The sequence below is a fragment of the Nomascus leucogenys genome, chromosome 18 (genome assembly GCF_006542625.1).
Source record: "Nomascus leucogenys isolate Asia chromosome 18, Asia_NLE_v1, whole genome shotgun sequence".
NCBI classification, from domain to species: Eukaryota; Metazoa; Chordata; class Mammalia; order Primates; family Hylobatidae; genus Nomascus; species Nomascus leucogenys.
In genome coordinates this window covers 91978030-92005892 of record NC_044398.1, presented here as the reverse complement: position 1 = coordinate 92005892, position 27863 = coordinate 91978030, and the positions used below count along the sequence as shown (strand labels likewise).

Here is a 27863-nt window from a genome sequence, read left to right as displayed (position 1 = left end):
GAATCAGCCCTCAGCGGGTTTTATATTATGCTTTGCAATCTGCAACAACCATAAGTAAGTGTAGGTTTTTCTTAGGGCAGGCAGCTCTCCTGTCCAAATCTTAGAGCTTTTTCCTAAAAGAGGTCTATTGAAAACTGCACTTCTTTGACACACCTCTAACTGAGACTTAAATGTCTTAGTCTCATACCTCAGACTCAAAAGCCCCCCATCTCCAGAGTTTGGTCAAGGAGGCCCCAAGGTGTGACAGACACCCTGGGGTTAAAAACAGAGGCTGGAGACCGGGAGCAGTGGCTCATGCCTGTAATCCCAGGACTTTGGGAGGCCGAGGGAAGAGGATCACTTTAGGTCAGGAGTTCAAGGCCAGCCTGGCCAACATGGTGACCCATCTCTACTAAAAGTACAAAAATTAGCTGGGCATGGTGGCGCACGCCTGTAGTCCCAGCTACTCGGGAGACTGAGGCAGGCAGGAGAATCGCTTGAACCTGGGAGGCGGAGGTTGCAGGGAGCCAAGATCGTGCCACTGCACTCTAGCCTGGGTGACAGAGCAAGACTCCAGCTCAGGGGAAAAAAAAAAAAAAAAACAGAGGCTGGAGACCCCTCTGGTTGCATACAAATGGCTCACAAGATAGATGGCCTGGCTTTGGCTTGGGGTTACCCACTTCTGAATTTTCAAAAGGAGTATGAATGAAGCTGTCAACATTTTCAAAATCAGGAGGTGTTATGTCAAAATCCAGATATCCAGCTCCTCTTGAAGAACTGGAGACTGTGGCCATACTGAGGTCCATGTTCTCATGCAACAGCAGTTAGAAGAAGCTGGAATCTGTGCTTTCTGGTTTGCCCCAGTCTCTACCAGGCCCTGCCATCTCCCTGGCACAAAAGCCGAATGTCTCATGGACTGCATGTATTAGCATGCCTGCACTGTTGTTTTAATAGAAAAGAATGGCTTCTCAGTGTGCATGTGTCTATTAAATAAGGGGAAACAGATGACAGATCGAGAGGACCACCAGCGTTTTACCTCTAGCCCCTCCTCATTACATTACCCGGCTGGCCAGCCTTGACCTGTCTGTGATTTTCAAAAGTAGGATCCACAGAAGTGTCTAGAAAGGGGAGGGGAAGGCCCTCCTTGGTAAGGCACCATGCCAGCCCGAGCAGTTCCATTTTCATCTCATGTATAAATTGGAGTTTTACTATTTAGAAAAAATGTTTGAAAAGGGCTATCATAGGGCATTATCTTTGAGGAATGAGGTTCCATCTGCAGTCAGGTAGCTGTATCTCCCATGAAGCTGCTTTCAAAGACATGCCCCAGGAGGGTTTCATGGGACAGAAACCTTGTGGGTGAATTGGTATGTCGTGTAGATCGCCTGTTTTTTCCCTGTGGTCTTAGCTCCTAGGAAGCTCAGAGTTAAATGGTGACATTAGCTTCCCATAGCTTGAAGTCATTCTGATATGACTTTTCATCTTTTATCGTCGGGCTCTTATTTACTTTTTGTTTTAGTAGCTTTCAGTATTTAGTATCAATGGCATTTAGGCTTGGGTTTTAAAATACAAGCCATCTCAAACCCTTCCTGGAAACAGGTAGTATGTAAGTGCATCTGTAGGGGATGAGGCTGCAGAGCAAGGTTAGTGCTTTTGAGTAGAGTGGAGAATCCCCAAATTGAATTCAAAGCCAACTGGGTTCCTTCCCTTTCAGCTCCCTAAAAGGTCCCTGTGGAATCCCCTATACGCTCAGGTGGTTTTCACATCTTCCAAGGGTGGATTTTTTTTTAAGCCTGAAGTAGTTGCACTTTAGTCACATGACCAGTATCCTCAGAGTAATTACCATGTGCGAAGCGGCACCAACTCCAGGCAGGCCACAGAGGTCTGGGGGCCTCCCTGCTCCGTTGGAGATTCAGAAAACCTTTGGTGCAAGCCCGCTAGTTTTTTTGCCTACACACATCCAAGCCCTTCCCACCCTTTAGTCTCTCTCGGGCCTCACTCTTTCTGGGTCTTAACCGTTGTGTGTAATCTCTGTGACTAGGTATGAACTCAGACAAAAACTCAGTCCCATCTCTGGTTTCCACCCAGAAAGTCCACTTGCACCACATGGGAAAGAGTTGACCAAGTGTTTCCTAAACCCTAGCGGGTCACCTCCCCACCTCACTTGCCCCTTTCCCTCTTTCCCTTCAGCCCACCACACCTAGATTCCACCCAGCAGGTATAGGGCAGCTTTCTCTGCACCAGAAACCCTGGGAGCCAGCCTGTCCCTTGTCCCTGGGGGACTTAACTCACATCCCTGCATTAACAAAGTTTTTTCTCTTCAGTTAAGATTAAGTTCAACTACATACTAAGGATAAACTCAAAGGGGAAGTTAATTTCCCTCTCGGGTAAAAGAAGCCTTGTAGTCAAGAGATACACAAAGACGTCAGGGACCCAAGCTCCTTCCTTTTCAGTGCTCTGCTGTCCCTAATGTGTGATTCATCCTCATAGCTCAGGGTAGCTGCTGGAGTTCCAGCCATCGCATCCATTTTCCAGGAAGCAGAATGGAGGAGGATATACCGCCTTTCCTTTTAAAGAGCTTTCCAGGAAATCCCACATGCCACATTCATTTCTATCTCACTGGTCACAACTTAGTCACTTGGCCACGACTAACTTCTGGGTTCTGTAACTGCAACCGAAAGGGAGAATGGTTATTGAGAGACAGCTAACAATATCAAGAACACTGTCCAAAACCCTCTTCTTTTTGCTTTTTTGTTTTAAGCCTTCCCAATAAAGTGAACAAACCCTCTTAACCTAGAGGATTCCAGGTGCTAGCTGGTAATGTAATGATAATTATCACACTAAATACCTAAACATCTTTGCAGTCCAATTTCTTATGCCCTACTTAGGTAGGCCGACTCCTACACAGCCATCAAGGCCCCAAAGCTGGACAGACTTGCCGCAGAAGCACAGGGGAGAGAATAGTTAACCCCACCTTATGCAAAGACTCCTCCCAGGCTAATGCTGAGCTGTGTGAGCCACGAAGAATGGGGCAGGGGTTTGTAAAGACAGAAAAGAAGCAAAAGAGAACTCCAGACTGAGGGAACAGCCTAGCAAAGGTTGAGAGCAAGTGGTTCTTGTTAGGATGTCTGAGGACCGACCTAGGCTGCTGGAGGCAGATCGCCGTATTTCCACATCCCCACTCCCCCTACACACACCTAGTGATTCTGGGGTTGTAGGAGGGCCTTGACTCGAAAGGTCTCTGGGGGTTCCAACTTCCCTGAGTCCTATAGATTTGACCAACAATCTAGGCATAAAAAGCAGAGATTATCAACTCAAATGCCCACACGGCCCGGCAAGTTGCAAGAGCAGGGACCCAGCTCTGCTCATCTCTCTCCCATTGCTGTCCTGCAAGAATGGGGCCCCATAAAGCCAGATGTTTTCATTTTTTAAGAAACCAGAAATCCAGGTCTGTGCGTAAAAGCTCCCGACGTGTCCATGGTGGTACCTCCAACAAACACAAGTATAACGTAAATAAGCAAAGCGAAACTCGTGTGCAAGCCCCTGGGCCGCTGCTGGCCGGCTCTGAATCTTGAATCACATGGTAAAGTGATTATTGGTGGGGAAAGCTTAAAGACCCATAGAAGAGGAAGAGGGGGGCGTGTTCAAGGTCTCGAAGTCAGTTTGGGCAGAGCTTGGACTCAAACCTGGGATTCTGACTCCAAGCTCAGCTTTCCTTCTATCAGTGGGCCTAAAAATAGAAGACTGACCTTTTTGTGGTATTTTTATGCTTCACAAATGCCAGAATATTATTCGTTAGTTCATCTTCCCGAAATAACTGGCAGAACACAGCCAGAGGGCAACAGGAAGACTCTGGGCTGCACCCCCCACCGTGAAACTGGGGGCTCCTGGGAAGTGGGGGATGTGTCTCACCGTGGGCATAGGTCCCCCCATTGTTGGAGTGGCCTGCCTGGCCCTGCTCTTGGTGAGTCCGGGGGAGAGAGCTTCAGAGGGCAGAGCAGATCTCAGGAGGATGTTAGGATCGGGAGCCTGAGTCTATCCAGTTCCCAGGCAGCTTGTGTTCCCTCCGTCATCCTCCCTTTTTTTTCTCTTTTTGGTTTAAAATAAGGTTTACAATAGGAGTCTTGGAAAATTCAGACAAGCACAAAAAATAACAAAACTCACTGCAATACAACTACCTGCTTCTCTCACTGCATCAGCTTCAATCCTCCAGTCTGCTTTCTCTGCTCTGGACAAGGGGGAAAGAGAGCATGAATTTTTTACAAGAGCGGAAACATATGGGACATGCTTTTTCTAACCACTTTTCATTGACTCCATCTTGAGCATTTCCCCCAATGCTTAATCTTCTCTTACCAGCGTCTTGGTTGGCAGCAGGGAATTTCATCATCTAGAGGGATTAGAATTTACTTAGCCTTTCCCCAGTTCTTGGACATATCAGCTGTCTTCTGTTCTCTGTTCTACACACCAATATGCTGAATATCCTTGTAGTTCAGTATGTGGATCCACCCACAGTGTCGTCTGCAGCATGGGATGCTGCAGGTGTGGAATTGGTCAGATGGTGTGAAAGTCCGTGCAGCCTCTGATACACATTTTGCGGGCTGTCCTTGAAGCATACCCAGGGAGAGCCAAGACTGTTATCACTGGAGAGGATCTCAGGGAGGCCTGTTTGCCTGCACCGCTGTCGCACAATCTCTGGCTTGTCTGTGTGTTTGCAGTACTTCGCAGCCCATGTGTGTTTGATTCATACACCAAAAGCCTCTGGCACCTCTACCAAAGCTAGTTCATCAAGGACTGCCTGGCTGGGATGAAGCAGGAACCAGAGGACAGGGCGCTCTGGCCATGGATGTTCATCCTGAATTCTCCCTGGTGCCGTCCTGATTCTCTGATGTGTTGCCACTTTGATCTGGGGAAAAGCCCCTTGAAATTGCAGGTGGGGGGCCTTGGCCATCCAGCAAAATAAAGGAAAAAAAAAAAGACAAAACTCACTGTGGCTTTCTGGTCTCAGTGCTACTGGCAAAGGGAGAGAGAGTGGAAAGGAAGGAAGTGGGATTTTTAGTAGCAGCAGGTGAAAGAGAGATGTATTCAGTAACCTCTGCTCAGCTAGACCCTGCAAATGGGTGGGATCGGTAGTTGGTGATTTTTTTGTTTGTTTGTTTAACTCAGTGCATGCAGATTTTACTGCCAATCTATAACTTGATCCCAACCCGTTCCCAAAATAAAAGAATTTAAGCATCCTGAGTGCGGTGCCAGCTTGTCGTCTGCTACCCTACATGTCCCACTGCAGATGTCTTTTGTTAATAAACCAGGTGTATGGTGCTGTAATAAACCATGGCTTTAAAGAGGGCAAGAGAAAAGATGTGTCGTCTTCAAATGGGCCTGTGACCACCTTGGCAACGGCCGTGTTGTTGATCCATTCCAGCTGGGGTCGTTGTCGGGCGCGTACAAGGTGTAATCCCAACTCTGTTACTACACTGGCTGGCCCTCTGTTCATGGCCCCGATAAATAGGCAGCTCGGGAAAAGCCATCTTGACATTTTGATTTGTTAAGGGGTAATTCATTTTCGAGGCAAGTAAACAGCTTGTAAACTGGGGGGTTTACCGCTCCAAGTGATTAAGAAGTGAGCAGCTATAAAACTGGTTCCATGAGGCTGCGGCTGAGTGTCCCCAAGGAATCTTCCTGCCCAGTGTTTGGATTTGCCGGATGTTTGCCATAGTTCATCTGAGCGGGCCCCCGACACACACACACAATATATCACCTTGTGCCTCTTCCTGAGAACTCTAGCTACATTCATCCTGTCTTTTTCTCTGCAAGCAGACCTCTGCGGTAGGTGCGGGCAGGAAATACCCTCCACACGGGAGGAGCTGGTGCTCAGGATGACCGCCTCACTCGGAGACTCACCCTGCTCCCACCGGGCCCCATGCACTTGCCATTATAGTCAGCGCTTGTTACGTCACCCCCAAAATGCAACTGGGGGTATAAATAGGGCCCCTGCCTTTTAAGGAGCTGATCTTTAGACGAAAACAGCTTCACATGAACCTGAGTGGAAATAGCCCCTCCTTGATGGCCAGGAGAAGAGTCCTGCTAAGCCCTAAGCTGAGCCGCAGGTCCCATCTGTAGGTGAAAGGAAGGAGGCTGAGGGACGTCAGGGACTTGCCCAAGGTCCCTCAGCTGGGAAGTGAGCAGAGGAGGGTTAAATCCCAGGCTTCCCTGGTACCATAACCTAGGTGTCATCCCTCGCACCAGATGGGCACATTGCTTCTGTCCAGAGCCAGGTAACCTGGCAAAAAAGGCTTTTAGGCTTTGCAGGCCATGTGGTCGCTATGGCAACTGCTCAACTCTGCCACTGATCGAGAAAGCAGCCATAGTCTGTGTAAACAAAGGACCGTGGCTTGTTCCAGTAAAACTTTACTTACCAAGCAGGCAGCAGGTTGTAGGATGCCAACCCCTGCTAACACCCTGCAGCCTTCCTGAGTTTCAAGAAAGGTGAGCTCAGGGCCTGGATGGCCTTCTGGAAGTAGTTGTCAGCAGAGAGCTGGACCGTGTAAGGTTCAGGCAGGGCGGGTGGCATGAAAGGGATCCGGGGCTGGCTGTGGTGAATGTATTCGCTTGAGGAGTGGCAAGGCTTGGCGGAATGACCAGGCGGGTTGAGATCCCTTCTCTCAGCTGGAAGGACTCACCCCGCGCCGGTATCTCCACCGCAATTTGGGGCTGCTTCTATGCTACAAAGCACCATTACCATGGGTCCTGCTCGTCTCCTAGGGGCTGAAGTTGTGGCCTACAGAAAAGCACATGTCCACCAGAAGAGGAGCTCCTGGGCCGGATAAAAGGGGCTTTGATTTATCGTAAAGAACACTTATCGGCCAGGTGTGGTGACTCACACCTGTAATCCCAGAACTTTGGGAGGCTAAAGCAGGAGGATCACTTGAGTCCAGGAGTTCAAGACCAGCCTGGGCAATATAGTGGGACTCCCATCTCTACAAAAAAAAAAAAAAATTATTTGGGCATGGTGGCACATCCCTGTAGTCCCAGCTGCTCGGGAGGCTGAGGCGGGAAGATCACTTGAGCCTGGGAGCTCAAGGCTGCAGTGAGCTGAGATCACACTGCTGCACTCCAGGCTGGGCAGCAGAGTGAAACCCTATCACAAAAAAACATAAAGAACTAACATGTATACTGAGCTCTCACCATGTGCCATAGCTTGTGCTGGGGTGTGATAATAGTTCTCTCATTTTATTCCCACAACAGTGGGAGTAGGTAGTGATACTCCAGGTTGTGGCTGGGAAACACTCAAGAGAAACACGATAGCTGTTCCTGTGTCTGGTGCTTCTGTGCGGGAAACAGGGGTGCACCCAGGTCTGAGTGTCTCCAAGATGAGGGGCTCATTCGTCCCCGCTGGGTCAGTTTACCGCAGAAACGTGCGGGCAGACTCCACCTCCAGGTCCCGGAGGTGCTGAGGGCCATTTGAGACCATCATCACTAGCTCTTTGCCAGGGCTTTCATTGTTCCTGAACCTGACTTCCCTAGAACCTCAAGGGCAGAGCAAATTCTCTGGAAGGAGCGTCCAGGTCATTGTCCTCCTGCCCGTGTGTGACTTCAGAGCGTGCGTCCCCCGGGTATGACTTCGGAGTATGGGTCCGGTGCCCTTCCTTGGGCACCATCAGCAGAGGCCTGAGACTGTACCATGAGGGCATCTAGCATCCCTGGGTGAACTTGCCACGAGGCTGCATGTCCCTCTTCAAGGGCACAGCTGGCACGCTGCTGAGCCAGTGTCAGGCACTCAGATTTACGACTCATGGCCCCACACTCAGCTCTGTGGCTGGTTGTACTCTGTTCCTTGAAATAAATCTGTAATAAACCTTTTCCTTGAAATAGCTTCAAAATGTGGCTGGGTCAGGGCCACGACCAGTGAGGTCAGCCTGTTCCAGGGAACAGAGCAGGACTTTCAAGGAACTGAGGTTGGGTTGTTCAGTGAAACCGTGACATTGAGGCCCCTAGGCCTGCTCTTTGCTTCCACTTGGTCACCTGGTACTTTGTCTTGCAGGCTTCGCCGTGGCGCAGTGCATAAACCAGCACAGCTCCCCGTCCCTGTCCTCACAGTCGCCACCCTCCGCCAGCGGGAGCCCCAGCGGCAGCAGAAGCACCAGCCACTGTGACTCAGGAGGCACCAGCTCATCCTCCACCCCCTCCACAGCCCAGAGTCCAGCAGGTATTGGCCACGTGACTCAGTGATATGGGGACATTTGGAGAACCCTGCGATCCCTCGCCATTACCAAAACCCCTGACCTCCAGGTCCTTCCTCCTTGTCACAGCACTTGAAGGTTGCTGCCACTCAGGTATCTGCACCTGAAGCCTCTGGAGATTCCTCTAACTTGATGTTCCCTCCCAGGCTGGGTCAGCTCCCAGATGGGGAAGAATTGCTCCTTTTTCAGGCCGTTCCCCCCTGAAGCTGTCACTGACTGCAGAGCTAATGGGCAGCAGGCGGGCCACACCTAAACCCACCCCATCGTCACCTCCACAGTCTTAGGTGTCACAAGGAGGGGTCTTCTGAGGGGGTTGTTTGCAGTCTGGGAAAAGAATCGCGTTCCTGCTAATTTTTTTTTTTCCTCTGTAACATACCAGTTTTGTCCTTAAATGTGGTGCGGTCCAGTTGTTCGAGTAGGCACGCACTTTGCCACCCTTTGGTAGGATGTGATGAAGTCGTATCTTGCCATCCTTCAACTTACTCCACTTCAGACATGGCACAGAGGGAACCCGGGAGTGAATGGGATCCCCTGGAGTCAGCCTGGAATGGGACATGCCCCGGCTTCTCATTCTCGGCTGCCATGAGCTATTCACTGTGTGAGATGTGGGGGAATACAGACACCAGTCCTCTGGAACAACATGGCCCCATATTGTAGCCAGAGGAGCAGGGATGAGCATCCATGGCCTTGAGCCAGCAGGATGTTCTGTGTCCCAGCAGCATCCCTCCGCCGTGGGTCTAGGGGGTCACGCCAACTGCCTGCACCTCTGACTGGAGATCCTCAGTATCCTTCACTGTTCCTGCAAGTTCCCCTCCAGAGCCCTCACTCATCATATTTCAGGGGTACCTGGCCCAACTCTTGTTAAGTTCTGGATTGATGGATCATGGCAGGAGGACACAGGCTACTGCAGAGCCAGGGAGGTCGAGGGCCCCTGGTCACCATCCTCTCAGCACCAGGAGCCAAGATCTCCCTGGGCACCTATACCTCTCTCTCTCAGGCACTTCCAGCTTTTGCATTTCCAGTTCATGCCTGTGGCTCAGAGCACCCCAACCCACCTGTGTCTCTCCCATCCACACAGTATGTTACCTCCATTTCCTATTGACTTCACGAGGCCCAGGCAGGAAGGTCACCCCACAGCCACCTCACTGAGAGATCCTCTTCCACTCGGCACCTGCTCCAGGACATGACCACCCCTTCTGAGCTATTTCTGAGCCCAATTTAAGGTTGGCTGCACATCCAAGCAGATGCCACCGCTGTTGTCAGGCTTGTAGCTGGAAAAGTCCAGCAGAGCTTCTTTCAGAAACTTAGACGCGCCCTCAGTAGCCCTCTTGATCCTGTTTCATGCTTGCTCAGGGGTGGGCATGCAGGGTTGTGTGTTCATGTGCCTGTGTTCGCATCCACCTTCTGCCTGCGTGTGCACACTTCTGTGTCTGCGTGGGCACCCCAACGCACATATTTCCCATTGCACTGGGGATGAAAGCTTCCTTGCCGTTGTAGCTGTGGTCACCTTTCTGTCATTTTTAAGGACGTACAGCCAACAGCTAAGTGAACAAACAGCCATATACTTATTTGCCTAAAGTTAAAACCAGCAAAGACCCACAGTATCAAAAATGGGCTTCGGTATATGGATGCCCACCTGAATGTGACCCCTGAGGCTTCAACTCTGTACTTTCCCAGGGCCTGGTGTCTGCAGTGTGTGCTAGTTTCTTTTTTCTTGGCCTCCCTCAGCCCTTCTGTCCCAACCCCCACCATCCCCTGCATGGTACCAGCATAATGTCTTCTCATCTTAGAAATGCAGTGGCTATTAACTTGGCTGTCAGGTGGCCAGGCAGTTCCAGTCGATAAGTGAGAGTCAGGACTTCCGAGGTGTCTGCTCCCATTTGGTGCGTCCCCAGCAGGCCTGCGGAGACAAGTGTGTAGGTCCCCATTCTTTATGCAGCATGACAGTAAAAGCCTGAGGCCCAGCCTGCCTGTCCAGCTCTGCAGACACTGAGACAACTCACCTGATGAAGGGCCGTGCCCGGCGGGCAGCCTGGGCTTTACTCTTACAGATGCCTCAGGATGCAGCTATTGATCCCTGACAGGAGAGGTCATCAGAGCCCACAAGCTCCTCCCTGTCTTGAGGCCAGACTTCCAGGCCAGCCTGCAATCTTCCTCCCAGTCCACCCAGAACAAAGCATATGGGCTTCCCATGTTCCTTGTAGGGATGGGCCTAACCAGATGGCTCCAACATCTGCCTGCTCTTCCACCAAGCCACAGAGGAGAGAAAGCCAAGGACAGGAGAAGGGAGACAGCTTTGTTGGGATAGGAGCCCTTCTGCCAGTTGCTTGATTTGACATCAGCTCAGAGTGCGGCCCAGCATTCAGGCTTCTGATGAAGGAAGGTCACCCTGTGCGGCTCGCTCACCCAACTTTCCACCCACCAGGGACCTGGCCCTGATCCGCCAGAGATGATATCCTTGGAGGGCCAGCCAGGCAGCTGGGTGGGCCAGGGCCTCTCCTCCAAGCTCATTCATCCTAACCGCCCACTGCCTTCAGCCTGGAAAGCAGAAGACAGCTGCAGCCCCCTACAAGGGGCAGCTTGTCCTCAAAGTGGTTTTTGAGGGCACAATGCTAAGTCAGAGGCGATCCTGTCTCTGTGATTATGGAGCCTCCCGGAGTCCAGGAAGCTCCCCCTTGTAGAGAGTGGCTGCCAGACCCTCTGAAGTCAGAACTTGCAAACCCCAGTGGCTTCTTTGCCATTGATTTTTTGTTTTGTTTTGTTTTTCTGAGACAGAGTCTTGCTCAGTTGCCCAGGCTGAAGTGCAGTGTTGCAATCTCGGCTCACTGCAACCTCTGCCTCCCAGATTCAAGCAATTCTCTCACCTCAGCCTCCTGAGTAGCTGGAATTACAGGTGCGCACCACCATGCCCAACTAATTTTTGTATTTTTAGTAGAGATGGGGTTTCACCATGTTGGCCAGGCTGGTCTTGAACTACTGACCTCAAGTGATCCACCCACCTCAGCCTCCCAAAGTGCTAGCATTACAGGCATGAGCCATCACGCCTGGCCCTCCTTTGCCATTGAAAGCACACTTTGCATGGCCAGGTGTTTGGCTGGGAAAGTACAGAAGATATACCATCCCCCAAGCGATGAGACAGGCCCAGTTTTCCATAGCTCTGGCCCATGGTTTTGAACACTTGAATTGTTCAAGGATGTTGTTAAAAGCTGGGAGTGACCTTCATGCTGTTTTGACAGTTGGTGTGGCCCAGGCACCCACCAATCAGCGTGGGCTCCTGCTGTAGCCACGGCAGGGCCTTCTCAGTGTGCACCTGCTGTGTGGCGTCCCAGTAGACACTCCTCCTGAAATTGAGCCCTCCTGTGCCAGACACCATGCTTATACGCACTTCACAGATGTCCCTTTGTTGAATCCTGCCACACTCCGCCTCACACTGTACAGTAGAAAACACGGGCCCAGAAAGGCTGGGCAGCTTGGCCCAGAGGATGCAGCTAGCCAGCAGAGGAGCCAGGATCTGAAGCCTAGCCTTAGCAGCCCTAAAGCCCATGGCAGCAGAATGTCCGATGCAGTTTCCAAGACTGTCTCAGGCACCTCTAGGGTGTCGCAGAGACCCGGGCCCCGATCTGGATCCTGGTTGGAGGCAGCCCATGAAGTATGTTTCTCCTTCCAATGTGCATGGCTGCTCTAGGGCCCAAGTGAAAAGTCACGGCCCCGCTTGTGAAGGCCTGCTAACATGTGCAACCCCAGCCAGCAGAAGGCTGGGTGGTGTGAACCCCTGTGGGAGGAAGGCCTGGTGCTTTCCTAAAATCAGCAGCAAAGTGGACCCCAGGGAGCCCACGTGGGTTCATCCCACGTGAGGCAGTGAAACCAGCTGATGCTCAATTGGGTTTTCCGCCTCCACCCTGTGTCCAGCTCAGAGGACCTTAGGTTTCCTGCCTGGGTTTGAAAACTCCCCACATTTATCCGAAACACATTCTCTCCTTCCCGTGGGGACCTCAGCCTGGCCCCCAGGATTTAGGCTCAGGCTGTCCTCTTGGTTTTGTGGACTTGAGACCTGATCGAAGAGATCTGTCCACCCGCCCGGCCCACACGTGGACTTCCATCCTCTTGGTGGCTCATCTCATCTCCCTGCATCTTATCTTCCCTGGGTTTGGGCAGCTCACTCCCCATCTCACTGAATTAGTGTTTTCTAAGCAAGCAGGATTAGGGTAAGTCCCTACTGTGCACAGCATTCGGGATACAGTGTGGCAAAAAGCATGATCTTACAGGCAGGCAGGGTGGCTGAGGCCTATCAGGTGGCCACCCGGACGCATGTGCAGTTACAAACTGACAAAGGAAAAGTGCAGCAGGTTCTGAGAGCCAACGCAGAACAGTGTGGGAGGCTCCCAGAGGTGGCATCGCTTGAGATGACAGCCGGGGGACGAGGGGTTGGCGAGGCCCTGGTCCGTGTGGAAGGTGGCCTTTGGGTCTCACATGAGTCCACCAGGGTCCGAAACCACATCTCCTAGAGACCTGTGGATTCCTTTTGCCCATCTCCCTGGGGTCTGCCTGTACATTCTGTCTTCCTAAATGCAGACGGGCCGTAGCGGGGGGAGGACACTTTTGAGGAACATTCCCCATGCCCATCAGGGCCACGGCCTATAGCCCAGCGGTAGCTTCAGGCCCAGTACAGGCGAGGGTCTCTCAGCCAGAAGGGGGAAGGGGACAGCCCCGAGGGGTCACTGGCTCCTTGGTCACCCGGAGGCTCCCTCCGTGTGCAGCACCTGCCTCTGAGCCTCCTTCGCATGCCAGAGTCAGAGCTATGGGTGCCCTGGAGTGGCTCTTTCAGTGCTGGCCCCAGACCAAAGGGAGAGTCAACACTGAACTCCCCGATGACCTGAGCAACTGTGCCTCAGGGCACTTTAATGGCCGGTCGTTTTGAGAAGTGCGGTGAGATCCTCCAGTGCTCTGTTGGGAGAGCCCGACACCCTCCCCACGAAGTGTCCAGGAGTCAGGCATCTTGTCGCCCACACATCCAGCAGAGCTAGCCTGGCAGGCCTCAACCAGCCCCTAGTGAGAAAATTGCAGGATTGGAATCAGCATTTTTTCCCCTTAAACATTTTATGGTTTTGAGAAGCTGAACTTGCAAAGAATATACAGCGGGAAAGTGAAAAAAGACCCAATTTTAGAACCACATGTGGGGCCACAGGAAAACATTAGAAATATCTTCGGAATACCACTGTGCACCCACACAGTGACACTTCTGCATACACACAGTCACACATGCCAATGCGCATGTTCATTCAGCCACACATACAAATGTGCGTGCATAGTCACACTCCCACACACACAGAGTCACACACATGCCAGGGCACATACACACTCACACATACAAATGTGCGTGCATAGTCACACTCTCACACATACATACATGCAGTCACACACATACCACTGCACATACACACTCACATATACAAATGTGCATGCATAGTCCCACACACATACACACACCACATCACACATATACAAATGGATTTACATAGTCACACTCACACATAAATACACAGCCACATTCACATACATGCACACACTCATACAGTCACACACATACAGATGTGTGTACATGGTCACACACACACATACACACACTCACATACACACACTCACACTCTCTGAGTGAGATGCCAATAGGAAAACCATCTACTCAGATAAGAACTCTGACCTACAGTGAGTTCCTTAAACAGCCCACTCACACCTCTGAGCTCCAGATTAGTTGGAGTTCACATACATTCCAAGTGAGCTACCTTGGGGAAGACAGAAAACTGTTTGTTCAAAAATGACGACAGCGTGAATGTCAGCCTGCTTATTTATTTTTAATTTGGGGGAGCACATAGTAGGTGTAATTAAGCATTCATTTTTAAAAAACAAAAAGGGCTGAGTGCAGTGGCTCAAGCATGTAATTCTAGCACTCTGGGAGGCCAAGGCGGGTGGATCATGTGAGGTCAGAAATTTGAGACCAGCCTGGCCAACATGGTGAACCCCCATCTCTACTAAAAATACAAAAATTAGCCAGGCGTGGTGGTAGGCGTCTGTAATCCCAGCTACTTGGGAGGCTGAGGCAGAAGAATTGCTTGAGCCCGGGAGGGAGAGGTTGCAGTGAGCCAAGATCATGCCGCTGTACTCCAGCCTGGGCAACAGAGCGAGATTCTGTCTCAAAACAAACAAAACCACATTGGGTTATGAGTCATGGCCACCTCTATTGTCCCCTGAGGTTTTGTAGAAAGACGGGTCTGGCTGCTGTTGACAGCCCAGTGCAGGGAGCTTCCCCGGCTTCCCTCCCATCCAGACCCACCCTATGCCTGTGTCCAAGAGAGCCCCCTTCAACCCACCACACCTCCCATTTGGGCCAACTGAGAGTCAGATGGCCTGAAACCCACCCACATGCCACTCAACTCAGTCACCACTGTCCCGCTGGAGTTTTAAGGACAGAAACCCCAAGTAAGATATGTTCCCTTTTCTCCTCAGTTTTCTCTGTGGCATCATCCTTTTTTTATTGTGGTAACATACGGGTAACATAAACTTAACCATTTTCACCATTTTTCACTGTATCGTCCAGTGGCATCTAAGGACCTTCACATTGTAGTGCTCTGTGGCATTACATTCAAGCTGTGTGCTCACCCGCCTTCTTTTTTGAGAGTGTGGTTTCTCCCTTCGCAGTGAGATGCTCCTGACGTTTTTATTTCAGCCAATTAGAAGCCCCACTCGGCCACCTGGCACCTGGTCTCAGCTCTCCTGCTGTGGTGCAGTCTTGATTTTCAAAGGCACGGGTCACCAAGTCGCTGCCCAGATAGGTGGCTGAGGGAGAGGCTCATGGAGAGGCTCATGGAGCGCCTCGAGCATCTGAGCTTTCTCAGGACTCGGAGCTATGCTGTTGGCGTCAGTGTGTGACACCAAGAACCTTCTCACTTGGGGTCAGAAATCTGCTTGATTCACTTAGCTGGTGTGACGCCAGTCCTCCAGCCACACACCCTGCCCTCCTCACACCATCCTGAGGATACAGGGTTTTCGTGTCCTAACTCCTGGGCCACGTCTAAAACTGACAGGTGATTCTGTTCTTCTGTCCCCTGAGGCTTCCGACCGAGACCAGATGTTGCAGATGAACCCATCTTTCCTTTCCAACAGGACCCCACCTTCTCTGCCCCTAACCCGATTAAGTTGCACGAGTGAACAATTTGGTTCTGAGCGATCTCGACCCTACCTCGTCCTGGGGGTTGCGTGGGGGGTGTCTTCTCTGCATGGGGGGCCAGCACCCCATGCACCGGTGGCCACAAGCCCATGCTGGGCACTGCCCCACGACCCTCGCCCCTCGTCAGTGCTCAGCGTCCACTGCTGCTCTGTGTCCCCTCCATGTCGCCTCTGCTGTCCCATTGTTAAAGGCTTTCTATGATCTGTCGCTGTGTTTTCCCTCTAGTCAGGAGTGGCAGGAAAGGACGCCGGCGAGTGTTCAGCCTGTCGGAGGCCGACAGTCATGGCGGCCACTGGGTTTAGTGCTCCGAACGGCGGCTGCCACGGCACCTCACGCACAGTCAATTCAGGCAGGTGTCCCCTGTGAGCCGCTCGGGCCGCGACGTCCACTCGCCACGCTGCATTTCCACAGTCGGCAGGGTCCGCGCTGGCAAGGTGGGCCAAGCTGGGCCTGAGCACACAGCCATTTGCCAAGGCGGCACTTCCCCATTTTCCCCCAGAGCTGGCTCTCCCTGCTCCCTTTCTGGCCTCACCTCATGTGAAGACCAGATCCCTGGCCCTTGACCTTCGTGGCAGTCCTTCTGAGCCAGACCTGTACAGCCTGGAAACGCTGTCCTTCTCTGTGACATGTGCACCAGCATCAGGCTTGGCCCGGGCCAGAAGCAGATGCTCCCGCCAAGTCCTCCAGGGGTCCCCCCAGTTTAGACCATGGGGGTTGGGTGGCAGTTGGCTGGCAAAGTGAGAATTTGTAGAAAGCAACCAAGAAGTCTCCTCGTTTCTTTTTTCCTTTCTTCCCCTGGTCTTGCTCTAAGATAAGTGGCAAATTCAGTCCTGTTTTGACCAGAGGCCAAGAGCCATTTCCCTCATAGACACATGGATGGATGTGGCCCCATCATCTCCCTTTCTGAGTGGCACCCACACAGCGGTGAGGCTGGTCCATGGGCCACCACCCAGCAGCCTGGCTCGCTGTCCGGGCCATCCCTGCTGCCTCCCCTATGACGCTTCTCTGGTTTCTGATGCGCTTTTCTCCATTGGCCGTTGCGCTTGTCTGCTGGGAGCCTTTGCCTTCTTTTGTGTTGAAATCCTATTTTGTCTGAGCTTCGCCCTCCACTTGCTGTACAGGTACCATCCTTTTCTTCCCCACAACACTCAGCCCCACTTTTTCCCAACCCAGCACAACAAATCCAAGTTTTTGCCGGAAGTCACCACTTGCTTGACAAGGATGTGTTAAGGCCCCACCCTAGACCTGCAGATCAGTTTCTGAGGTGCTGGCCAGGCACACGGGGGACCTGCTGCCTTGGTGTGCTCACTGGCCACAGCCACGGGAGGTCTGTCCACTGCTCATGGAAATGTGGCCTTCCTGAATGTCCCATTACCCCCTCGGCTCTGTCTCCCCGGCCCATGGCCAGGAAGTCAGATTTGTCTCCAAATCCCTTATTTCCTGGGTCTGGCCTCAACTTGTGGCCCTAGAGTTCAAAAACACCAGCAGGCACGAAGCTAAGGTTTCACCAATAACTTTTGCAGCACAGCACTTGACTAGAAAAAAGTGTCCTCAGTGGGTAATTCTCCCCCCAGTGAAAACCTGGCAGAGTTCTCCTTTTTCACCTGCCTCGGTTGGATACACTTGTAGATCAAGTTCAGGAAGCAGTTCTTAAACAACAACAACAAGGCCATGTGGTAGGTGATGGGTAAGAAGAGGTTATTTTTTCCCTATTAAAAAAGAGGCTACTTTTAGGGGGAAAACCAACCCTTTTAATAAAAATCGCTGGTCCTTTTCCTGAAGAAGAAATCAGTTCTGTGCACATGCTATTGTTTGTTAGTTGGTTTTTTTTGATATATTTGCCTACAAGGTTTCCACATCCCTGATTATTCTCATCACCAAACACCCCATTAAGGAGCAGGGAATGAAGTTGGCCAGCTTTTTTGAATATCTGCATGCAAATGCAGACTTGAGCAAAGAGAGAAAACACTTAAATAGAAATTTTAAGAAAACATGAAGGAAACACTTGGCTACTTTGTCTCCAGATGGTAGGACAGTGCCATTTGGGGAATTAGTCATTTCTAAACTGCCTCCTCAGCAGCAAAACTTATGTGTGGATCCACATGTGTGTGAGTTCGTCACAGATCTGCTCATGCCCATTTGAAGCAAGGGCAGAGGCCACCAGAGTAGGTGAGCACTGCTCAGAGAACCACAGGTTCTGAGGAACAGCAGGCAGATCGTGCTAGGTCAGGGTGCACGCCTGAGCTGAAACCAGCCCAGCACCGCAAGCCGTCCTTACTGAATGGAGCAAATTAGTTGAAATTCAAAGAAACCAGATTTCACATGTAGTGTTTACTCAGCATTTCTGGAGCTCAGATCACACCTCAAATCACTTTTTCCACTAGTGTTCACCGATGCCCATTGCCACCCTCCCAGAGCGACGACCAAAGCCTCATGCACTGGTTTCCTCTAGATATCTCTCTCTGTCTCTCTCTCCCTTTCTTTTAAAAAAGGCCTTAGGAAGAAATTAATTGGGCTGGGCACGGTGGCTCACACCTGTGCACATCCCGGCACTTTGAGAGGCCAAGGCAGAAGGATTGCTTGAGCCCAGGAGTTCCAGACCAGCCTGGGCAACATAATGAGACCCTGTCTCTACAAAAAATTTTAAAAATTAGCCAGGTGTGGTAGCACGGGCCTGTAGTCCCAGCTACTCAGGAGGATCATTTGAGTCCAGCAGGTTGAGGCTGCAGTGAGCTATGATCATGCCACTGCACTCCAGCCTGGGTGACAGAGTGAGACCCTGTCTCAAAAAAACAAAAGAAATGAAATGAATTGTGACCTTTTAGAGTTCATCTTGCCCAGAGTCTTGTGGGGAGAAATGCCGGTGTGTGCTTTGAAATCCAGTCTGTCTCTCGTGCTTTCGCTCCGTGATGAGAGCTCTCTTCCTCTCCCTCTTCTCTTTCTATATGCTGCCTGCTTTTATTTCGTTCTTTGTTTTTCCATTATTTTGCTTTATGTTCCGTTTGCTGTTCTGTTTTATTTTGGCCTGACTTAGAAAATAAAAAACTAAACTGCAATCACGTTGAACAAAAAAAAATTCTACCGTGCTTCCCGGGCCCCAGGCTGCTGCCAGACTTTTAGCTCGATATAGCATCATCAGCACCTCCCGCCATGGCTTGGGGACGCCCAGCTCTGTGCAAATGAGAATTTGTCTCCAAGCAGGATGCCCACTGTCTTCCTCTCAATGTTTTTAAACACCCGGCATCTGAAGTGCTGGAAGATGTTTTCCACAATGAATTCCAGCTGCATCTGCTGTTTCTGTTCAGGCAGGCTCATCATTGGAAGGCAAATGGGCCAGCATGTATCTGTAGGATTTTGAAAAGGGCTGGGCACGGTGGTTCATGCCTGTAATCCCAGTACTTTGGGAGGCCGAGGCAGGCGGATCACTTGAGGTCAGGAGTTTGAAACCAGCCTGGCCAACATGGTGAAACCTCATCTCTACAAAAATACAAAAATTAGCTGGATGTGGTGGCAGATGCCTGTAATCACAGCTACTCGGGAGGCTGAGGCATGAGAATCACTTGACCCCGGGAGGTGGAAGTTGCAGTGAGCCAAGATCATGCCACTGCACTCCAGCCTGGGCAACAGAGTGAGACTCCACCAAAAAAAAAAAAAAAAAAAGCACCAAGAAAAGAAATTGCTGCTCCAAGAATAACTGCATTGGGTGGAACCTCACCTGCCTTCATCCTGGCGTGGTTTCTCAGTGGCCCCTGCCGGGAAGCTCAGGACAGTAATGGCCTGAGTAACCACAGCAGCCCCTTGGTGGGTGCTGGCTCAGCACTTTGAGGAGGAGGAGGAGGAGACAGGCCAAGGTTTTGTTTTGGTTTTGCAAGCTGAAAAATTCTACAGCATTTCCTTTTTTTTTATTTTTTTATTTTTTTAAGTATTGTAGTGGGTTCCCTCTTGGGTAAATGTCATCAAATGTATACTCTGGAAATGGCCTGATGTTATAAGCATATCCAAGCCCATTTACTTCCTAAACAAGTATTTATCATCAGGCAGGCCTGAGATTTGCCCACACATAAAGCCTATTAGCCGGGTCTCTGCACCCAGGAATTGTGCTTTCATAACCCACATGCTGATTTTGCACAGGCCCTGAATTTTCCCCTCATATCACAAGTCAGGGTAATCCTAGGCCCTGCTGCATTTTCCTCAGGCTAGGTCAGACTGGATTTTGCGGGTTCTGTGTCCCCAAAAGGAGTGAGTGGAGCCACGCTGAGCCCTCACACCAGCCAGCCACCTCCCACCTAGCTCACCAGGGCCGCGGTTCAGGATGGGAGCAGAGGGCGCAGTGCGACAGGGTGTCTCAAGAGCTCAGTGTGTTTCTGGTTTTTCTCCCCCAATCCAGATGCCCCCATGACTCCAGAACTGCCTAAGCCTCACCTTCCTGACCAGTTGGTAATCGTCAACGAAACGGAAGCAGACTCCAAACCCAGCAAGAACGTGGCCAGGAGCGCAACTGTGGAGACAGCCAGCCTGTCCCCCAGCCTCGTCCCTGCCCAGCAGCCCACCATTTCCCTGCTCTGCGAGGACACGGCTGACACGCTGAGCGTCGAGTCGCTGACCCTTGTCCCCCCAGTTGACCCCCACAGCCTCCGCAGCCTCACTGGCATGCCCCCACCGTCCACGCCGGCTGCCGCCTGCACAGAGCCCCTGGGTGAAGAGGCTGCATGTGCTGAGCCTGCGGGCGCTTCTGAGGACTGAGTCAGTGCCGGGGCCTCCCTTTGTGTGGCCCCGCTGGTAGGGACCCCAGTGCCGCTGACTGGCAAGACACACTGGGAGCACCCACCATTCTCTGCAGCCCCCAGCAGCCATCTCAACCACCTATCCCTGCGCTCCCTTGAATGGGAAGAAGCCCCATGTTGTCCTTGAATTCCTTTTTCACTTTGCATCTCTTCACGTGCAGGCTGGGACCAGCAGAGACACCCCGGCGAATGCAGATGACTGCACCGGCCACCTCAGGGAGCTGCCTGGGCTCCGTGTCTCTGAGCCCCGGGTGGCAGGACCCACCGGCACCTCTTTCTTCCTCTGTCATATGGCTCCTCTGACACCAGCCCCAGTGTGCACAGAAGAATTGGACCAGGTCACTGTACGTAGAAATTTGTAGAAAAGCAGACTTACATAAACATCTCCTTTGGATATTTATTTCTGCTTTTGGCAACAGGTGAACATTTATTTTTAAAACTTCTATTTAAAAAAAGTCCAAAAACATCAACACTAAGGTTTGATGTCATGTGAAAAGTGTAATAATACAGTTAAGATTTCATTATCATTTTCACTGGAACTTTCCTGATGTTTTGTTTTAGAGTTCTTAGGGTGGCTTTTTCCATTTATTTAAGTGATTCTTTGTTACTCACTAACTCTGCAAGCCTGTGGAATAATGAAGTACCTTCCTGGAAAGTTTAGATTATTTTTTAAACAAAAACAAGGGAGATACGTATATTCTCAGGTACACACAGAGCTGAGAGGGCTGAACAGTTTTCTGCCATAGCAGCCGAGAGGCCTCCCATCGTGGAAAGATTTCTCCAGGAAAAGGAAGAATGTAGCCAGCTCCCACTCAGGACGCTTCCTCACTTGTCTTCACCAAAACCAAACAGAGACAGCTTCCAGCACCTTCTTCAGTGTTGCCATCTCTAAGAAGGAACCACTTGGGACCGTGAAGACTCCCGACCCTGTGGCCATGATGGAAATCAAAGGAAGCCACCCTTAGCGTCACCTGCCACTCGACTGTGTGTGCCCACATGTGCCGAGAGATGGCCCAGAGCCAGTTCCCCTCCAGCTGCAAGGGCATGGTGTCCCCAGAGCTCTGAGTCTGTCACTGTCCCTCTCTGCTACTGCTGCTGGTCTGAAAATGGAAACCCCATGGTTCCCTTCCCCATTCGGGCTGGGTGTGTACAAGCAAGGACCCAGATGCATCAGACACAGCCCCCAAGGTGTTCCTTTCTACTTGGCCAGCTCAGGAGACGGACACAGCACTCAAAGCCCAGGCCGTGATCCACCCTCCCCAAGTCCACCAGGGCCAGCGGCCCCTCACCTCTCTGGTCACTGGTAAGACCTTCCACAACTTTCCTCCAGACCTGCCGGCAGATGTGCCCACCAGGGGTGTTAGGTCATCATGGGTCATCTCGGGAGCTGTGCTGAGATCTTTTGCTCCCTGCATTTTAGAGGAACATTGTGTCCTCGGCCAAGCCAGCTGTCCCGGCAAGGCCTGCCGAGGGCAGTTTTCAACCTCATGAAGGAAACACAGTCCTGCCAAGGAGGGGTAGTGGCGCCCATGGGGATAGGCCTCAGTCCTCAGAAGCCCTCCAGGTAGCTCTGCCCACCCAGCCTTCATGGGTCATCAGAAGCCCTCCGGGTAGCTGTGCCCACCCAGCCTTCATGGCTGCAGGTACAAGGACCTTTGCTTCAATACAGAAAAGGCACAGCTCAGAAAGGGGGCCACATGGGCAGAAACCCCAAGGAAGGACAAACCGCTACCACCATGGCCATCTGCAGAATCCCTGGAAGAGAAGGAAGGCAGGGTAGGGCGGGGGGAAGACCATCATGGAGAGAAGGACCACAGCATCAGGAGACGGGACACGCCACACCCAGCAGGCAGCCTGTGTGTTGCTTAATTTTTTAAGAGCAAGACGGGTGGAGAGGATCAAGCTGGCCCTGGCCGGAGCTGGCCAGCCACTGAGACGTGCACTTCTGGTTTTGAAATGACTCTGTCTGTGGGGCAGCAGAAACTAGAGAAGGCAAGTGGCTGCCCCGCCCCAAGGCATGACCGGGAGGAACAGCCTGCAGCTCACTGCATGCCACACGGGTGGGCCACCAGCCTGCTGTCAGAAGTCTGTGGGCTCCGACTGGCCCTGTGACCACTGAGCACTGAAGGAGGATGGTCTTGGCCGGGGCTGGACAGCATGCCCGGGAGGACCAGCAGAGGATAAAAGGTGCCCGGGAGGACCAGCGGAGGATAAAAGACACTGCTCAGGGCAGGGCTTCTACCCTGCATCCCTGGCCAAGAACAGGGCAGTCCCCGTGCGGGCTTGCAGGGTCACTCTCAGGGGCCTCTTTCAGCTGGGGCTGGCGACTTGCCTCTGGGGGACACCTCCAGGTGTGTGGGGTGAGGATTTCCTATAAGCAGGGCTCCCAGAAGCTTTGCTTATGTCAGGAGGTCTGGGAGCCCATTGGCGGCCACCAGCCATTTTGGCTTCAAAGGACCCCACCTCACCCAGGTCTCAGCGGCAGTGGGCACAGCTGTGTCTTCAGGAGCTCCCCACAAACCTCATAGCTGGGGCGCCCCCAGACAGGCCAGTCCAGACAGGACACGCTGGGTCCCTGTCATCCAGAGGAAGAGCCAAGAGTGTGGGAAGGCCCACAGCGGGGGCTGTGGCTTCTGACACTCAGGTCATAGCCTCAGAGGTCTGAGGTCAGCCCCCACAGACCCATCCAGCCCGCCCCCCGAGTCCCTGCAGAGAGCACTTAGAGTTATGGCCCAGGCCCTGGTCCACCCTTCCCCTGTGCACCTCCGGCTGGGTTTGCCAAGTCAGGGAGCAGGGCTGGCCGCAGGAACTCCCAAACCTTGGCTTTGAATGTTGTTGTGGAGGTGTGCTCGTCCCTTTGTGGACATGCGAGGTAGCTGCCCCAGCAGGTCAGATGGGGCCAGCTGAGGTGGTCCCCCAGGCAGGAGGGGGCCAGCCTTCACCATCGCGTGGGATCAGGAGGAGGGGCCTCCGTGAGCAGCCCCTCCTCTGCCGCCGTCCCAGCCCAGTCCCTCTCCCGGAGCCTTGGCAGCCTCCCACTACCCAGACACTTGCGTTCACAAGCAACTCAAGGGGCAGGTGAAGACGCGCAGCCCTGCCAGACACGCACTAGATTCCTCTAAGGTCTCTGAGATGCACTGTTTTTAAAAAAGGCATGGGGTGAACTGATTTTGATCTTCTTGTCTAGATGCAATAAATAAATCTGAAGCATTTAATGTAGTCATCTTGACATTGGGCATACACTGTACAAGTTCCTTATGTTTCCTTGAGCTAAAAATATGTAAATAATTTATGTCCCAGTGAGAACCGAGGGTTAGAAAACCTCGATGCCTCTGAGCCTCGGGACCACTCTAGGGAAGTACCTGCTTTCGCTAGCGTGACTCATGCTTCGTGGGTACTGAACACGAGGGTGGAAATGAAAACTGGAACTTCCTTGTAAATTTAAACTTGGCAATAAAAGAGAAAAAAAGTTACCAAGAATGTAGCGTGCTGCTCCTGGGGGCTGTGGCAGGAGGCCGTGGCCTGGCACGGGAAGGTTCCTAGCCAATGACCCCTCATCCCGGCGCAGCTGCTTGGCAGGGGTGTGGTGGCTGGAGCCCCTCCCTCTCCCTCCTCCCCGTGCCAGGTTCCCACCCATCCCCAGGTTCCTAAGAGGTTGTCGGGGCTCATACAACCCGGGAATAACTGCTAAGGGGCAGTTGGCACCATCAGGAAGTGTCCCCGCCCTACCCTTGCCGGGTACAGGGAGCGTGATCCACGTTCTGCATCTTTTCCCTTTTGGGCAGGTGGCTGCCCATCCAAGCCTCAGGCTCTGCATCTGTGGAGTGGGACAGCCAAGCCCTACCTTGCAAGACAAGCATAGTGAGCAGCTGCATTGTTGCCAGGCTGGGCCAAGGGAAGCAGGAAGGCTCCCCACCGAGGACAGAGTCAGGTGAAGTGCGGGGGTGGACGTGACTCAGAAATACCAATGTCCACCAGCGTGAAACCCTGAAATCCCTGGAAACAGGATCACAGTTTCTCAAAATCTGACCATCCGGCTTAAACCCTACCCAGAAACGGCCGGGAACTTCTGGGTCTTGAGAGGAAAACCAAGTTGAGTCGAGAAAGAATGAACAAGGAACCCCCTTCCGCCACCACGTGCCAAGGGTTGGGGCTATGCCAACAGAAGGAGGAGGCCACTGCCCAGGGCAGAGCTGCCCTCCCATGCCCCCGCCTCACCCGGGTCTAAGGCCTCGTGGGCATTTACATGTCTGAGGCCCGCTGGGTGACAGCTCCTCCCTCCTTGCATTCCCAGCCCAGGTTCAAACCCAGGGGTCGCCTGGGGCTGGTTGAGAGGCTGGGGCCACGTCTCTGGTGCCCCCAGAGCATGTCTGTATATCACCTGCTCTGCGGTTGGAGGTGACCTGCGAAGACCGGCTGCTGTCAGTGTTTTCCCCAGGGCCTCGGGAGAGTTCCACTCGGTAGCCATGAAGCGAAGCCTTGCAGGGTCCAGTGGATATGCCCAACAGGCCCAAGCGTCCTGACTCTAGCCGGAGGGCGGGGCCAGCAAAGGCAGGTGGTAGTGTCCTGCCTGCGGGTGACCTCTAGGGGAAGACCGATTGCCGGCCAGCCAGCTGCTGGAAACCCCCTTCCCCCACGTCCTGCTGCTCTGTGGCACTTCATGGCGTTGGGAAAAAACCCTTAACGTCTAAAGAGCTGTTCTCCAAAGGAAAGTTGGTTCTGAATCACCCATGGGGTGAAGGGGCTTCCTGGGGTTTCACTTAAGGCTGCTCGATGGGCAGTGTGAAGCTTCCCTACCCTCCATAGGCCCCAGGGCTGCTGGCCCTGCTCCAGCCCTGGGTCTACCCGTCCCACTTAGAGACCAGCCACCTGGGCTCCCAGGCCATGCGCCTGCCTTGGGGCCCAGCCCGCTCTGCCTGGTCCCTGCGGTCCTGACATTGCCCGGCTCAGTCTGACTTCCTCCCAGAGGGCAGCATGTGCCCCCTGAACACACGCCTGCCTGTCACCTTCACTGTCGCTTCCTTGCCTTTTATTTTATTTTATTTTATTTTTGAGACGGGGTCTTGCTGTGTTGCTCAGGCGGGAGTGCACTGGTGTGGTCCCAGCTCACTGCAGCCTGGATATCCCAGACTCAAGCAGTCCGCCCAACTCAGTCTCCTGAGTAGCTGGGCCCACAGGCAAGTGTCACCACACCTGGCCTTGCTTCCTTGACTCTTGGTTTGCCCTTTAAATTCAATTTATTTAAGAGGAAGACTTTTTGCTGGAAACAGAAAACCAGCACCACTGCAGCATTCATTTCCTAGGGCCACCATGACAAATGATCACAAACAGGGCAGCTTAAAACAATAGATATTTACTCTCCCACAGTTCTGCAGGCCACAGTCTAAAATCAAGCTGCCAGCGGGGCTGCTCCTCCTGGAGGCTTAGAGGAAGAAGCTGCCTCCTGCCTCTCTCCCGGCTCCGGTGGCTCCGGCACTTGGCGTTCCTCACCCTGTGAGTGAATCACTCCAGTCCCTGCCTCTCCCCACAGCACCTTCTTCCCCGTGTCTGTGTCAAATCCCCCTCTCTTTTCTCTTGAAAGGACAGCAGTCATTGGATTTAGGGCCCGCCCTGATCAACGGTGGTCTTCAGATCATTCATTTCCTCTGCAAAAACCCTATTTCCAAATAATGTCACATTCACAGGGACCAGGCTCAGGACATGGACACCTTTTTAGAAGGGCTCTCACCATTCAACCCATTATCCCTGCCAGAAATTAAAGATACAAAAACAAATGCAGCACAAGCAAATTCATATTAAATATTTAGCCAGGTCCTAGCACCTACCACAGGCTCTGGGCCCAGCCTTGCCTGCGCTGTTAATAGGGGAGGCCTATTGGCGCCTAACCAAGATTTTCTCAGTGATAGGATCAGAAGAGCTAAAAGGCTGGGCATGGTGGCTCATGCCTATAACCCCAGCACTTTGCGAGGCTAAGGTGGGCAAATCACTTGAGGTCAGGAGTTCGACACCAGCCTGGCCAACACGGTGAAACCCCGTCTGTACTAAAAATACAAAAATTAACCAGGCCTGTGGTCCCAGCTACTCAGGAGGCCGAAGCAGGAGAATCGCTTGAACCCAGGAGGTGGAGGTTGCAGTGAGCTGAGATCGCACCATTGCACTCCAGCCTGGGCAACAGAGTGAGAACCTGTCTCAAAAAAAAAAATGCTGACAGAAGAAAAGAACCAGCTCACTCTGGGACTAGGGTATTTAAGTCCGAGTCCTTGTACCGCTAAATGTCATCCCAGATCAGAGGTGCCACTATGACACACACACATCACAGTGTGTTGTGAACTGTGGAATGGAATTTTTTTTTTTTTTTGGAGACAGGGTCACACTCTGTCACCAAGGCTGGAGAGCAGTGGGGCGATCATAGTTTACTACAGCCTCAACCTCCTGGACTCAGACGATCCTCCTTCGTCAGCCTCCCAGAGAGCTGGGACTACAGGCACACGCCGCCACTCCCGGTTAATTTATTAATTTTTTCATAGAGACAAGGTCTCACTTGCGCAGGCTGATCTCAAACTCCTAGGCTCAAGCAGTCCTCCTGCCTCAGCCTCCCAAAGCGCTAAGACGAGAGGCGTGGGTCACAGCACCCAGCCTTGCAATTCCTATTTCAGTTCTCCCTCTCCAATAGACTCACCCACAGACAATGACTGTGTTTTATTTTCACCTGTTCTCTGGGAGCTGGGTGCAGGCTCTGGCCCATGGGCTCTCTGTGCATGTATGTTGGATGGATGGATGGATGGATGGATGGATGGATGGATGGATGGATGGATTGATGGATGGACGGAGTCATTCTTGGATACAGTTCCAGATTCTTAAAGCCTGAATTCCATTCAGTTCTCCATGCCCTTGGCCCTAACTTTCAGCCTCTCCCTATGTGTGCTCACTCTGGTGTCTTCCAGGCCTTACCAGGGCCAGCCAAAGACCTTCAGGAGAATTTGCCGGGGCCAGGTTGCCAAGGGTAGGAGTGTTTGAGGGCTTTCCTCTGCCACCATCAGAAATTCTGTGTCCCCCAACCCTCCACAGGTATCTGAGCTGAGACCGAGTTGCTGCTGGTATCTCAGTGACCAGCGAGACCTCAAGCAGGGTGGAGTAGGCGGCAGTGCTGGCTTTGGAGTTGCTGACGAGGTTCAAGTCCCTGCACCACGCTCCCCATCCCTGTGGCCTTGAGTACATGGTGAAACCGCATTGAGGCTCAATTTCCTCATCTGTAAAATGGGAACCTTTCTGGTAGGGTCCTTGCTTGTGTAGATGAAGTGGGGGGCAGGTAAATCAAGCACCAGTACCCAGCCTGGCGCATGCAATTTCAACCAGGGGGTCTCACCAACAGCCCAGCCAGAAAAACAGGCTTCAGCCAAGGCCCAGGCCCCCTCAGGTACAAAGCAAGCACCTGTGGGGTGCAGCTGAGCCCTGGAATTTTTTAAGGTCCCCAGCTGATCCTCAGGGGCAGCTGTGATGATTCAGTTTATGTGTCGGCCTGACTGGGCTAAGGGGTGCCCAGATAGCAGGCATGACATGATTTCCAAGTATGACTGGGAGGGTGTTTCTGCAAGAGAGTAGAATTTGAGGCAGGTAGCCGTGGCTCATGCCTGTAATCCCAGC

At 52.4% G+C, this 27863-nt stretch overlaps 1 protein-coding gene across 5 annotated transcripts in view; it reads left to right on the top strand.

Annotated features, from left to right (window-relative positions):
- Nucleotides 1-23692, top strand: part of CLEC16A (C-type lectin domain containing 16A) — a 239460-nt gene extending 215768 nt beyond the window's left edge. For 2 of the 5 annotated variants that reach the window (XM_030798973.1, XM_030798971.1), the window contains exons 23-24: nt 8015-8179; nt 19823-23692. In XM_030798973.1, the coding sequence (XP_030654833.1) occupies nt 8015-8179; nt 19823-20178 (521 nt within the window). In that variant the 3' untranslated portion in view covers nt 20179-23692. Of the gene's footprint in view, nt 1-8014; nt 8180-15660; nt 15785-19822 lie in introns of all 5 variants that reach the window. The other 3 variants (XM_030798972.1, XM_030798975.1, XM_030798974.1) reach the window with 2 other exon arrangements.
- Nucleotides 23693-27863: the final 4171 nt, after the last annotated feature.